The sequence below is a fragment of the Candoia aspera genome, chromosome 1, assembly GCF_035149785.1.
Source record: "Candoia aspera isolate rCanAsp1 chromosome 1, rCanAsp1.hap2, whole genome shotgun sequence".
Taxonomy (NCBI): domain Eukaryota; kingdom Metazoa; phylum Chordata; class Lepidosauria; order Squamata; family Boidae; genus Candoia; species Candoia aspera.
This window is the reverse complement of record NC_086153.1, coordinates 306003176-306017973: the sequence shown is the minus strand read 5'-3', so window position 1 is coordinate 306017973 and position 14798 is coordinate 306003176. Positions and strand designations below refer to the sequence as shown.

Sequence of the window (14798 nt, the reverse complement as noted above, 5' to 3'; positions counted from 1 at the left end):
GCTCAAAGCCGAAAGGATGGCTAGCGGCCGACGGTGCTGGTGGTGAACGGCGAATCCGAAGTTCTAAGGATCAACACACCATTGGAACCTGGAATGTAAGTTCTATGAGCCAGGGCAAATTGGATGTGGTTATTGGTGAGATGTCAAGATCAAAGATAGACATTCTGGGTGTCAGTGAACTGAAATGGACTGGAATGGGCCACTTCACATCAAATGACCACCAAATCTACTACTGTGGACAAGAGGACCACAGAAGAAATGGAGTAGCCTTCATAATTAATAGTAAAATGGCTAAAGCAGTGCTTGGATACAATCCAAAAAACGACAGAATGATCTCAATTCGAATTCAGGGCAAGCCATCTAACATCGCAGTGATCCAAATATACGCCCCAACCACAGATGCTGAAGAAGCTGAAGTAGAGCAGTTCTATGAGGATCTGCAGCACCTACTGGACAACACGCCTAAAAGAGATGTTATTTTCATCACAGGAGACTGGAATGCTAAGGTGGGCAGTCAAATGACACCTGGAATTACAGGTAAGCATGGCCTGGGAGAACAAAACGAAGCAGGACATAGGCTGATAGAATTTTGCCAAGACAACTCACTCTGCATAACAAACACTCTCTTCCAACAACCTAAGAGACGGCTTTATACATGGACTTCCCCAGATGGACAACACGGAAATCAGATTGACTACATCCTTTGCAGCCAAAGGTGGCGGACATCTATACAGTCAGTAAAAACAAGACCTGCAGCTGACTGTAGTTCCGATCACGAACTTCTTGCACAATTTAGGATCAGACTAAAGAGATTAGGGAAGACCCACAGATGAGATATGAGCTCACTAATATTCCTAAGGAATATGCAGTGGAGGTGAAGAATAGATTTAAGGGACTGGACTTAGTAGATAGGGTCCCGGAAGAACTATGGACAGACGTTCGCACCATTGTTCAGGAGGCAGCAACAAAATACATCCCAAAGAAAGAGAAAACCAAGAAGGCAAAATGGCTGTCTGCTGAGACACTAGAAGTGGCCCAAGAAAGAAGGAAAGCAAAAGGCAACAGTGATAGGGGGAGATATGCCCAATTACATGCAAAATTCCAGAGCTTAGCCAGAAGAGATAAGGAATTATTTTTAAACAAGCAATGCGCGGAAGTGGAAGAAGAGAATAGAATACGAAGGACAAGAGACCTCTTCCAGAAAATTAGAAACATCGGAGGTAAATTCCAGGCAAAAATCGGCATGATCAAAAACAAAGATGGCAAGGACCTAACAGAAGAAGAAGAGATCAAGAAAAGGTGGCAAGAATATATGGAAGACCTGTATAGGAAGGATAACAATATTGGGGATAGCTTTGATGGTGTGGTCAGTGAGCGAGAGCCAAACATCCTGAAGAGTGAGGTTGAATGGGCCTTAAGAAGCATTGCTAATAACAAGGCAGCAGGAGACGATGGCATCCCAGCTGAACTGTTCAAAATCTTGCAAGATGATGCTGTCAAGGTAATGCATGCTATATGCCAGCAAATTTGGAAAACACAAGAATGGCCATCAGATTGGAAAAAATCAACTTATATCCCCATACCAAAAAAGGGAAACACTAAAGAATGCTCAAACTATCAAACAGTGGCACTCATTTCACATGCCAGTAAGGTAATGCTCAAGATCCTGCAAGGTAGACTTCAGCAATTCATGGAGCGAGAATTGCCAGATGTACAAGCTGGGTTTAGAAAAGGCAGAGGAACTAGGGACCAAATTGCCAATATCCCCTGGATAATGGAAAAAGCCAGGGAGTTTCAGAAAAACATCTATTTGTTTTATTGACTATTCTAAAGCCTTTGACTGTGTGGACCATAACAAATTGTGGCAAGTTCTTAGTGGTATGGGGATACCAAGTCATCTTGTATGCCTCCTGAAGAATCTGTATAACGACCAAATAGCAACAGTAAGAACAGATCAGGGTACAACGGACTGGTTTAAGATTGGGAAAGGAGTATGGCAGGGCTGTATACTCTCACCCTACCTATTCAACTTGTACGCAGAACACATCATGCGACATGCTGGGCTTGAGGAATCCAAGGCTGGAGTTAATACTGGTATTCTCATGCAGACTTTTGTATCCTATTGTATCTTCAAACTATAAAATGTTCAGCCTAGACATTCTTGGGAAGTACCCCCATTTCTAATGATAAAGTGCTGAATGGAATGCAAAAGTATTGTCATGAGTAAGGATGGCGAGCAGGGGGCTCTCACCCAGACTGTCAAGCGCATGCGTAGCACTGAGGAACTGTTCAGCCATTCAAAGAGACACAGATTGGGACCGCCTTAACCTTTGGGGTTTATATGGCTGGGTTTTCCCACGCTTTCTCAGTTTGTTAGGATTCTTGTTAAGTACTACTAATAAATATTAGAGACCAAGTCCTCGCCTCAGTGTGTTTCCTGGTAATCAGGACAAGTATGCTGTTTTTTGTTATTACACTGCCTTTCTAGTCAGAAAGGTTCCTCAGGGATGTTGATAATTTCTTTTCTAAAAAAACCAAAGGTAAAATATCAGAAATATAAAACAAAAATCTTCTAGGAGCAGCAATAAAACATTTTAAGCAGACCTTAAGGGTCACTGAAGTGGGCACCGCTTTGATGCCCAGAGGCAACAGTTCATATGCTGGAAGGAGCGATATGTAAAGTAGGTTGGACCAAGGCAATAAAATGAGGAAAGAACTTCCATTGGAAGTGGATTTGCCCTAAACAGTCTCGTTTTTTTTGCCCTGCCAACCTGATGGATCCAGCCAGCAAAACAGAAAGTCATCTCAAATACATGCAGGGCAAAGAGTCCATTTAGGGCTTTAGATGAATAACCATTGATATGAGTTGAGCCTGGAAACACACCAGTACAACCGAGCAGCATTTGCAAACAGTTGAAGGTTCTGAACTGTCTTCCAGTTGATGAAAGGATGTTATAGATACATGCTGTATCATATTATGGACCCTTTACAGTAAGTAATTTACCAATCTTCAGAGCATTTTTATTTCTATCCTATTCTTCCTGCAACAACCTTAGGATATTTTGCTTTTCCCTTAAAGAGGCTGATATTATCCTGGTTAAGTCTAACCTTTGCCTGAGAAAATGTACATTCCCTAAGCCTTCTGGAAGAGATGGATGTAAATAGGTAATTGAGGAGTAAATTTTGAACATGCTTCAGATGACCTAGGAATACTTACACCAATAATATGAAGCAATATTGCTCCTTGCTGCCTTTCTTTGTTTTTGAATAAATCCTCAGGAAATTCATGAATCGCTGAAATAGAAAAAATGTATTGAAACTGTTTAAACACTTTAGCATCCAGGAAATGTTTGGGTTAACTGTGCACTGTTTCTCTGGGAGAGAAGTAATATATCTGAAATATAAACAAATCCCAAATGCAATTAAGTTTACCAAATGAGAGATTATGGCCTCAGTGCAGGAACAATCTGTATGCAGAATATTTCTCTCCCAATATGTGGGCTAGTGCTAACAACATTTGTTTGTTGATCTGCAGGTCTAGATTAAAAGTCAACTTTCTGATTCATGTAGCTACATATACAGTAGCAGCAGTTTGAAGCTTCTGACAAAGCCTAGAAACCTGTAGTTACTACTGTTCTTTTCCCCTAGCTTTCTGGATGGCTGCAAAGAAAAGTTGTTGCTCTAAAATATGCTTGCATTTTATAATGGCATTTTAGTTCAACTGAAGTGAATCACAGACACTGGGAGCTTTTAGCACAGATTAATTCTTTTACTTACCTCCCAGCATAGCAGCTATTACTGTGGACCATCCAAACAGTATGACTTCCCCACCATCTCTGCAGGAGCTCAACCATGATGGAACTGTATTTCAGCAATATGTGGAGGCCACAGATGTTCCCATCTCTGCTGCATTTCATGGTTGCAAATCAGGACATCATCCCCCTCCCCCCTGGATAAATGTTTTCTCTCCTCTCCTTTCCGGAATTATTCCCCCTTTCCTTAACAGTGCTAGATATTTTAGCACTAGTACATGTGGGGGAACTGCTAGTTTGCATTACAAATCAGATTCTGTATCTCGTAACCAAGGCTTTCAAATGCATCTCAAGGAGCATTTATGCTCCTCATTTGGTTTATTACAAGACCTGAAGTTTTATTGATGCATTAACAAGTAGAATAGATGGAGGGTGAAGGAGATACATACTGCAGTCCCTTCTTTATCAACATGCCCTAAGTTAATTGAAGGTCCATAAGGAGGATGTGGCTGTATGCAGATGACCACGGCGATGATCTTCCAATGATGCAAACTCCATGTACTAACTAAACATCCCTGCCGGCCTCCCTGTGGTTTTGGGGGTGGGGGGGGGCAACACGTAAAGAGCTTGTTTGTATGCATGCACATTTGGAAGGAGAAGGGAAAAGACCAGTGACAGAGCTGCAAAAACAAGACTTATCTGGCTTTGTTAACCACTGCTTTTAAAACTGCCCACTGCTAACCACTGCTTTTAGAAAGTTCAGGCTTAGTCCCCAGGATTTTTGGAATCCTAACCAAAAGGTACTAAATAAAGTCATGTTAATTATGCCAATTACATTAAACAACTGAATAATTTATAATGTAGTCTGGAGCACAGCTGATAAACCACTCCAAAGTTCAATAAGGCAATAGGGAACAGCACATAAAATGTTATTTCAATATAAATGTGGCTTTTCCCTATTGCATTTTTCATGCCCACAGGCCAAATGCCAGCTCTTCGAAACCCCTAAAAGCAAAGCTATGTTTTTACAAATCAGTTTTATTCAGTACAGTTCTCCAGCTGCTAATAAACTACAAATCAGAAAGAGAAGACATACAGCGGCACCACTGTCTTTGCTGTGCTTATGCACGTTAGTATGATTTTTCATGGCTACCAAATGATAGTCGTCTCATGTTCCACATATGACAGGAATCAGCTTGATTTAGGCATGAGTGCATATATGCTGCCACTAAGTATAGAAAAGTACAAAATTCAGGTTTCTTTAGAATCTCATATTTCATTTAAAATAAAGAAAATAAATCAAGTTGAAATTCCTAACCCTTATCATGCTGAAATCTCAGGAGCAACAGAAGGAAAAGACATAAAATAAATGCCTCCCCCCAGAAATAACCTCTCTTTGCTGTGAACTTGCTTCAGGGACAGTGGAAGAAACATCAAGGGCCAGGAGGAAAAGTCCTAATTCTTGACCATGTCCCCTTTTTGTGCTTCAGAGCTACTATAATATGCTATACACACAAATGCTTTGAGCACGGCTGGGAGGAGATTGGAGGAAACTGTAAACAGTTGAGAAAGTGTTGATGGCAGCATAATGCTCAAGAGATGCCACGTATTTTCCCAGAATGAACACTTTTTCCTGAAAAGCTGAGAGGGATAATCCATAAAGCAGTGTTGACGTGGAGTAATCTTCAGTGATTGTTGTCAGTTTTTCAAACAGCCAGTATTGTTTCATGTTACGTAAAGCTCATGTTACTCCTTCAAGGAGCTCCCTCAAATCACTTGCAGCATGAATTATCCTCTGGTGCAGCTGCCCATTGTTACCCTTGGGACTTACTGTCCCCTTGCATCCCACGCCTCCCTTTTTATTATTGACTTGCTGCTGTGACACACAGTCACAATTGGCACCAGAGGAAAGAGGATCCAGCCAGCAAAATACTTTGTAGTCTCTCCACTCCTTAACAGGCCAGCACCTTTGAATCTTGAAATGGTGCATCATGGAATTAATTTTGTTATATCATAACATTTCTTATTATGGCAGAGGGATGTGTAAATGGCCAATAGAAGCTCTGTTTATTAAAAAGAGCTCCTTGAGAGCTGCAACATGTCTTCTGTGAATTTTGCATGCCTTTCCTCTTTCCTTCTCTCAGTATGATAGGCACTGAGAACAGATTTTGTTTTGCTCCCAACAAGTATTATTGGAATAATGGCAGCTTTTCACTGATATGAATATTAATGGGGTTCATTCAGGGCCACTACTAGGGAGAAAATTAAATTCCTTCATTTAACCTTCCTCTCCTAACCACCCTGCTTTCTAGGCCTCAGTGAGGAACTATTGGGGTCACTTAAATTTACAAGTCTGATTGAAAGTAGGGAGGGAATGCTTTCCTCTTTCATATAAATTTGCGAACAACTTCATCATTTATTTGTGCTTCATATTTGTATACCATCTTGACATCACTGTCATCATCATCACTATTCTACATTAATGAACAGAAGAAAAAGTTTAGATATACACAATAGTATTAACAATATGCCTTCAAAATTATTAATCATGATAACTTTAAAAAGAAGAAAGGGGGAAATAAAGGCCTGGAATTATGATAAACACTACCCAAAGTCATCACCTTTGTCCCTTTGTCAGAAGAAAAACAGCTTAATTCAAATGCTGGCAAACACACATATCAACAATCCACAGTTGAAAATCAAGTGTAGCTCTCCAGGAGAATCCTTTCAGTCAGGCACCACGGCTGAAATATATTGATGTCTTGGTGGGTTCCAAATACTGGAGGTATAGCTAAGAAGAAATATGCATCTTTATCTCAGCTTTATCCAACAGTGTAGTTAGGCAGTTCATAATAAGAGATAAAGTTCAGGGTAAATATCAGTAGAAACTTCCTGACTATACAGTGTCAGCCAGTGTAACAAGCTGCCACATGAGCAGTGATTTTTTCTTTGCTGGAAGTCTTCAAACAGAGGCTAGATGGTCATCTATCAGAGATGTTCACATGGATTTGGCATTGAACAAGGAACTGAATTAGATGAGCAGCCTGCTCCTAAGTGGTGATCCTAGGATTCTAATCTCTTGATTAAATTACATGAACAAGGAAGCTCCATGCCAAGCCATGAAAGTCAAATTTGGAATTTTTTATTCCGGTATGCCTTTTTTGCATTATACAGGTAGACCTTGTTTACTGACTGCCTTGTGCAGCAACCGCCTGAAGTTACAACAGTGCTGAAAAACTAACTTTGCGAACAAGGCACACATTTATGACCTTCACAGCATCTCTCTCTCAATCACATGCCTTTACGGTCAGCCAGAAGGCGTTGTCCTGTGCCAGCTCTTTTTATTTTCTTTTTTCCCCTCCTTGCAGAGCACAGAGATTGGAGATGAAGGGATTACAAGAGAGTAAGCAGGCACACAATGGGGAATACATCGAAAGGAGTGTGCTAGTGCTGGCAAGAGAGTAAGCAGGCACACAGTGGGGAATACACCAGCTTTTTGCATAGTGCACTCAGGGCTGCCGATGCCACCACATTCTTTTTGATGTGTACTCCCCATTGTGTGCCTGCTTACTCTCTTGTAACCCCTTCCTCTCCAATGCATGTAAACACAAACATTAATTCCCTTCTTGCTAATTATCCCAGCACCAAGGTGAGCATTCCAAAGTGTAGGGAAGTGGGGAAAAAGAGAAGCTGAAATAAAATTGTAAGTACAGTTGCAGTCACATGATTTCCCACTTAGCGACCATGTCAATTAGCGACCAAGTTGCCAGTCCCAATTGTGGTCACTAAACGAGGACTACCTGTAATGCGTCGACCCTCCAAGAGTGCAATCCTAATGCATATTTCTTTAGAATTTCCATATACATGTTCACTAGACACTGATTTTTTATGTAAGGCAATCGCTGTATATCAATTTGTCTGATGGTGAACATTTGTCCATACAGCCACCACCACTGCCTCCCCCACAGCTTTGTGCTCTCCCAAAATTCCTATTTCTTGGTTGATTAGGAATGCTGAAAGTTTTGGTCTAATCACAACTGAAAGGCTACCTTATTAAGGAAAGCTGTATTGAAAAGAAAGCCTCACTAGACAGAATGGAAATTATTTCCAAGCTCAGACATTTAAAATTATACTCTAAGTTGTCATTTCAGCTTATCTTAATAGTTGCTTAAGTGCTAAGCTTCAGCAAAGGATCGTTACTTTGTCATGGCGCTGGAGCTTGAGCACCTCAGGGATGCCATGAGCTAAACCGTGAAGGGCCACCCAAGACGGGAAGGTCATGTCAGAGAGGTCAGACTAAATGCGATCCCTGGGGAAGGTAATGGCAACCCACCCCAGTATTCTTGCCGTGAAAACTAAATGGATCAGTACAACCAGAGATATGTCGGTATACCATCGGAAGATGAGACCCCCAGGTCGGAAGATGGTCAAAATGCTACTGGGGAGGAACAGAGGATGAGTTCAACTAGCCCCAGACATGATGACGCAGCTAGCTCAAAGCCGAAAGGACGGCTAGCGGCCGACGGTGCTGGTGGTGAACGGCGAATCCGAAGTTCTAAGGATCAACACACCATTGGAACCTGGAATGTAAGATCTATGAGCCAAGGCAAATTGGATGTGGTTATTGGTGAGATGTCAAGATTAAAGATAGACATTCTGGGCATCAGTGAACTGAAATGGACTGGAATGGGCCACTTCACATCAAATGACAACCAGATCTACTACTGTGGACAAGAGGACCTCAGAAGAAATGGAGTAGCCTTCATAATTAATAGTCAAGTGGCTAAAGCAGTGCTTCGATACAATCCAAAAAACGATAGAATGATCTCAATTCGAATTCAGGGCAAGCCATCTAACATCACAGTGATCCAAATATACGCCCCAACCACAGATGCTGAAGAAGCTGAAGTAGAGCAGTTCTATGAGGATCTGCAGCACCTACTGGACAACACGCCTAAAAGAGATGTTATTTTCATCATCGGAGACTAGAATGCTAAGGTGGGCAGTCAAATGACACCTGGAATTACAGGTAAGCATGGCCTGGGAGAACAAAACGAAGCAGGACATAGGCTGATAGAATTTTGCCAAGACAACTCACTCTGCATAACAAACACTCTCTTCCAACAACCTAAGAGACGGCTTTATACATGCACTTCACCAGATGGACAACACCAAAATCAGATTGACTACATCCTTTGCAGCCAAAGGTGGCGGACATCTATACAGTTGGTAAAAACAAGACCTGGAGCTGACTGTAGTTCCGATCACGAACTTCTTCTTGCACAATTTAGGATCAGACTAAAGAGATTAGGGAAGACCCACAGATGAGATATGAGCTCACTAATATTCCTAAGGAATATGCAGTGGAGGTGAAGAATAGATTTAAGGGACTGGACTTAGTAGATAGGGTCCCGGAAGAACTATGGACAGAAGTTCGCACCATTGTTCAGGAGGCGGCAACAAAATACATCCCAAAGAAAGAGAAAACCAAGAAGGCAAAATGGCTGTCTGCTGAGACACTAGAAGTGGCCCAAGAAAGAAGGAAAGCAAAAGGCAACAGTGATAGGGGGAGATATGCCCAATTACATGCAAAATTCCAGAGCTTAGCCAGAAGAGATAAGGAATTATTTTTAAACAAGCAATGCGCGGAAGTGGAAGAAGACAATAGAATACGAAGGACAAGAGACCTCTTCCAGAAAACTAGAAACATCGGAGGTAAATTCCAGGCAAAAATCGGCATGATCAAAAACAAAGATGGCAAGGACCTAACAGAAGAAGAAGAGATCAAGAAAAGGTGGCAAGAATATACGGAAGACCTGTATAGGAAGGATAACAATATCGGGGATAGCTTTGACGGTGTGGTCAGTGAGCGAGAGCCAGACATCCTGAAGAGTGAGGTTGAATGGGCCTTAAGAAGCATTGCTAATAACAAGGCAGCAGGAGACGACGGCATCCCAGCTGAACTGTTCAAAATCTTGTAAGATGATGCTGTCAAGGTAATGCATGTTATATGCCACAAATTTGGAAAACACAAGAATGGCCATCAGATTGGAAAAAATCAACTTATATCCCCATACCAAAAAAGGGAAACACTAAAGAATGTTCAAACTATTGAACAGTGGCACTCATTTCACATGCCAGTAAGGTAATGCTCAAGATCCTGCAAAGTAGACTTCAGCAATTCATGGAGCAAGAATTGCCAGATGTACAAGCTGGGTTTAGAAAAGGCAGAGGAACTAGGGACCAAATTGCCAATATCCCCTGGATAATGGAAAAAGCCAGGGAGTTTCAGAAAAACATCTATTTCTGTTTTATCGACTATTCTAAAGCCTTTGACTGTGTGGACCATAACAAATTGTGGCAAGTTCTTAGTGGTATGGGGATACCAAGTCATCTTGTATGCCTCCTGAAGAATCTGTATAATGACCAAGTAGCAACAGTAAGAACAGACCAGGGAACAATGGACTGGTTTAAGATTGGGAAAGGAGTACGGCAGGGCTGTATACTCTCACCCTACCTATTCAACGTGTACGCAGAACACATCATGCGACATGCTGGGCTTGAGGAATCCAAGGCTGGAGTTAAAATTGCTGGAAAAAATATTAACAATCTCAGATATGCAGATGATACCACTTGGATGTCTGAAAACGAAGAGGAACTGAGGAGCCTTATGATGAAGGTGAAGGAAGAAAGTGCAAAAGCTGGCTTGCAGCTAAACCTCAAAAAAACCAAGATTATGGCAACCAGCTTGATTGATAACTGGCAAATAGAGGGAGAAAATGTAGAAGCAGTAAAAGACTTTGTATTTCTAGGTGCGAAGATTACTGCAGATGCTGACTGCAGTCAGGATATCAGAAGACGCTTAATCCTTGGGAGAAAAGTAATGACCAATCTCGATAAAATAGTTAAGAGCAGAGACATCACACTGACAACAAAGGTCCGCATAGTTAAAGCAATGGTGTTCCCCGTAGTAACATATGGCTGCGAGAGCTGGACCATAAGGAAGGCTGAGAGAAGGAAGATCAATGCTTTGGAACTGTGGTGTTGGAGGAAAATTCTGAGAGTGCCTTGGACTGCAAGAAGATCAAACCAGTCCATCCTCCAGGAAATAAAGCCAGACTGCTCACTTGAGGGAATGGTATTAAAGGCCAAACTGAAATACTTTGGCCACATAATGAGAAGACAGGACACCCTGGAGAAGATGCTGATGCTAGGGAGAGTGGAAGGCAAAAGGAAGAGGGGCCAACCAAGGGCAAGGTGGATGGATGATATTCTAGAGGTGACGGACTCATCCCTGGGGGAACTGGGGGTGTTGACGACTGACAGGAAGCTCTGGCGTGGGCTGGTCCATGAAGTCACGAAGAGTCGGAAGCGACTAAACGAATAAACAACAACAACAAAGTGCTAAGCTTTTAAACACGCATTTTCAGAAGTTCAAATATTAGTCATCAGGGAGCTTTTTTTTAAAAAAAAATCCTATCATCTGCTGAGAATGAAAAAATAATGGAGGTCGGTTGGTACATTAGACTCATTTTAGACCTATTCTTCTAGGAATTTGCCACAAGAAAGATTTCTTTTTAAAATAAGCACTGAAAAACTGAATAAATATCCCCCAAATATCTCTGACTTACTCTTTGAAACCTGCAGTCCCACTCCCTCCCCTGCTCCTGGCATCCTGGTGTTTGAAGAATAATAAGGATGTGCTTCGCTTAAATGACCAAGGAAGTCCTGGTTATGGAGTATCACCTGCTTTGCAGAAGCCAGAGGAATCTGTGCATGTCACTGACACTTCTTTCAGTGGTTAGAGTGGTTAGTAGGTGATTATTTTGATTGCCATTCTTAGGCAGTGTAATCACACTGCTTTAACATGCCCTGCCCAGAGACTAAATACCAAAATTTCATAAGCCTAACAAGGCATCTCCTCAGCCACATGGATCTGCTGTTGTACAGCCCCTCCCTGCATGTGATTTCTGCCCTTATCATCAGATGATCTACCCAGGGAGGCAAGAGATCCCTAAGGGGGGTAATGATTGTCTGGTAAGTGTTACTACAACTGGAGCTATTCTGTTTTGCTGGAGGGAAAGCTGAAGGCTCAAGAGATACTTTTTCAAAATATATATTGTTTAATGTGGCATTGATTTTATGGGCATGTTAACATATGCAGATTGAAAATTTCAGAGTCACTCAAGCAAGCAGCACACCAGCAACTACAATCAATTAATTGATCATTGTAACAAATAAATAAATAGTTACACATAAAGGAGCTGTGATCTGGCTTTTTTGAGGCAGAAGTAATGAATGAAAGGATGTGTATATTTTATTTAAGGATTCATTATTAGCCTGCAGGTAGTAAAAGTTTTCTAGGTGTGAATCTGTTTGTTTTTAATATATACAGATCAGCATTTCTCAACCTTGGCAACTTTAAGACGTGTGGACTTCAACTCCCCAAATTCTGGGAGTTGAAGTCCACACACCTTAAAGTTGCCACAGCTGAGAAACATTAATATAGATGGACCATTTTCCCAGAGTTCATTTTTGGTTTAGATAAAAAAACTTTCCATTTTCTCAAAGTCCAAATAGACACAAAAAGGAGGGAAGAGTAGAAAAGAGGGAAGCCAACAGTTTTTCTATGATTCCAGTGTTGATAATCAGGAATATCCTGTCTTTGTGGAAGTTCTGTTTTTCACATTTGTTACATTTGCCTACATTCTGGATTTAATCTTTTTTTTTTCCCAGAAAGTAACGCAAAACCATTGCCTAAATGAAACAGTATGCAAAGCTGGCAATATTGGTGAAATGTGGTCATTTATACTTTTTGGAATTATTAATATTGTATAAAATATTTCTTCCCCAACCCACTAGAACTTCCTCGAATATAGTAATACTATTGAAAGACATTGGCAAATTTAAATGAAGTGTACTGACAGTATACACAACGAGGGGGTAGCAACCACTGGTTAATCTCAAAAAGCTAAGGAGGGTTGGACCTGAATAGTACCTCGATGGGAGATCACCAAGAAAATCTAGGGTTAGAGGCTACATTTGGACGTTGGAAAAGCATCCTGGAAGAAGGCAATGGCAACCCTCTTCCACACTGTTACCGAGTAAAGTACACAGATATATTCATGAAATCTCCAGGAACTGAGTATCACTCAAAGGAGACTTGGCCTTAATGACAAGAGATAGATTTGCAGGTTGAATAATATGATATTCACCAAAATTCTGGCAAGCAATCCTTGTTTGGTCTTGTTAATAGGATCTGTTCAATTAATTAGCTCATTTCTGCAATGTGCCATGACTGACATAAGCAACTAAGATAGGAGACCTCAAGTAACCTCTATTACCAGGTAATACATAGCCCAGTAGTGTGAAATAGATATTTAAAAGCAGCTTAATGAGATAAATAAGACCTCTTGCCAACCACCATTAAGGAGAATCAATATATGACCAAAAGGATTGTATACCCTGTTATTTCTTGCACATTCTTTAGCATATATTTCAGAAACATGAGAGCAGGAATAGGATGCCCTCCAGCACCCCCTACCAAAATTAGAATTGGTATAGTGGAGTATATAATGCCTGAACTTCTAAGTGATAACTTAGCTATGTACACTATGAAAATGATTAGGAATAAATGTTTTGGATGTCATGCAGACATATAGCACTGTTCATTAAAGCAGCTGCATCCTTTTTCAAGCTTCTTTTTCAAGCCTGAAAATGATGTGTTGCTGCTTTAACAGTAGCACTGATCTGAGTCCTTAAAACAGTATTATATTTTTCTGCACTTCCTCAGAAGCCTGGGGGGAAAATACGGGATGCTTTAAGTTTAAAGCAGTATTTCTCAACCTCAGCAACCTTAAGATGTATGGACTTGAAGTCCACACATCTTAAAGTTGCTGAGGTTGAGAAACACTGCCTTAAGGAATGGAAGAGATATACCATACTTGTGGAAGTACCTCTTTTTTAAAAAACACAAACAGCCCTTATATGCAGCCCTTATATGAATCTCTATAGATCTAGGACTCATGGAAATCTCATCCTCTTCCCTATGTAGAACAATAGTGATCTTGCTCCAGGTTGCCAGAGCGTGTGTGAATTTCTACAGCAAAATCCAAAGAAATCTTGAATAATTTTAATAACAAAAGATTTTTTAAAAACGAAGATATCAGATGATACATATGCACACGCGCACACACAGAGCATGTAACACTCAACTATAAGCAATATAAGCACTCACAGCCTACGTGGCTCCCAAGCTATGGAATCTGCTTCCTAAGGAGGTGTATTTGCCTCCTACTCTCTCAGCATTTAGGAAGACAGCAAAACTGTATCTCTTTCCCCAAGCTTTTAATTGTTGATTATTACAATTACTTATGCGTAATAATATAAATAAATAAATATTACTATTCTACATTAATATTTTATTACAATTATTTGATTTGAATGGCAAAGATTTTATTATTTTTTTAATTACTGTAAGTTAGGCTTATTTGTTTATTAGATTTATATCCTGCCTTTGCCTTCAGAAGCAAAAGCAGCATACACAGCACTCCCGCCTCTCATCGTCCCACAACAACCACTCTGCGGAGTAGGTTCAACTGAAGATGTGAGTTTCTGGAGCTCAGGACAGATGACTCTGGGACTTCTGAGTGCCAGTCCAGCCTCTTAACCACTACATCACACTGGCTCTCAACTTGTTCTGAGTGTTGAAATAAACAAAAACTCTGGGTATACATTTAACAGATAAGAAATAACATAATCTGTGACATTAATTATATCATGCTTTTTTTGTACAAATCTGATATAATTGTTTTTTTTCTCAAATCAAACAAAACGTACTTTGTGGTGTTTTAAAAACTACATTGTGGCATAAGCTTTAGTCAGCCATTGACAGGAAGCAGAGAGCGATCACAGTTTGCCATATGATCCTGCACAGTTTTCAGGTTCCTTGAGAGAGTCTCCTTGCCTCACCACGACTGGAAGCACATCTAACAATCATCAGACAGGACCTTCTTGCAGGCCCGCAACCAGGGTCTGTGTCACCCG

At 40.8% G+C, this 14798-nt stretch overlaps 1 protein-coding gene across 1 annotated transcript in view; it reads right to left on the bottom strand.

Moving 5' to 3' along the window:
- SLC24A4 (solute carrier family 24 member 4) overlaps positions 1–14798 on the bottom strand; it is a 121636-nt gene that overhangs the window by 30541 nt on the left and 76297 nt on the right. The window contains exon 3 of the mRNA XM_063290247.1: positions 3218–3294. Coding sequence (XP_063146317.1) covers positions 3218–3294 — 77 coding nt within the window. The remainder of the gene's footprint in view (positions 1–3217; positions 3295–14798) is intronic.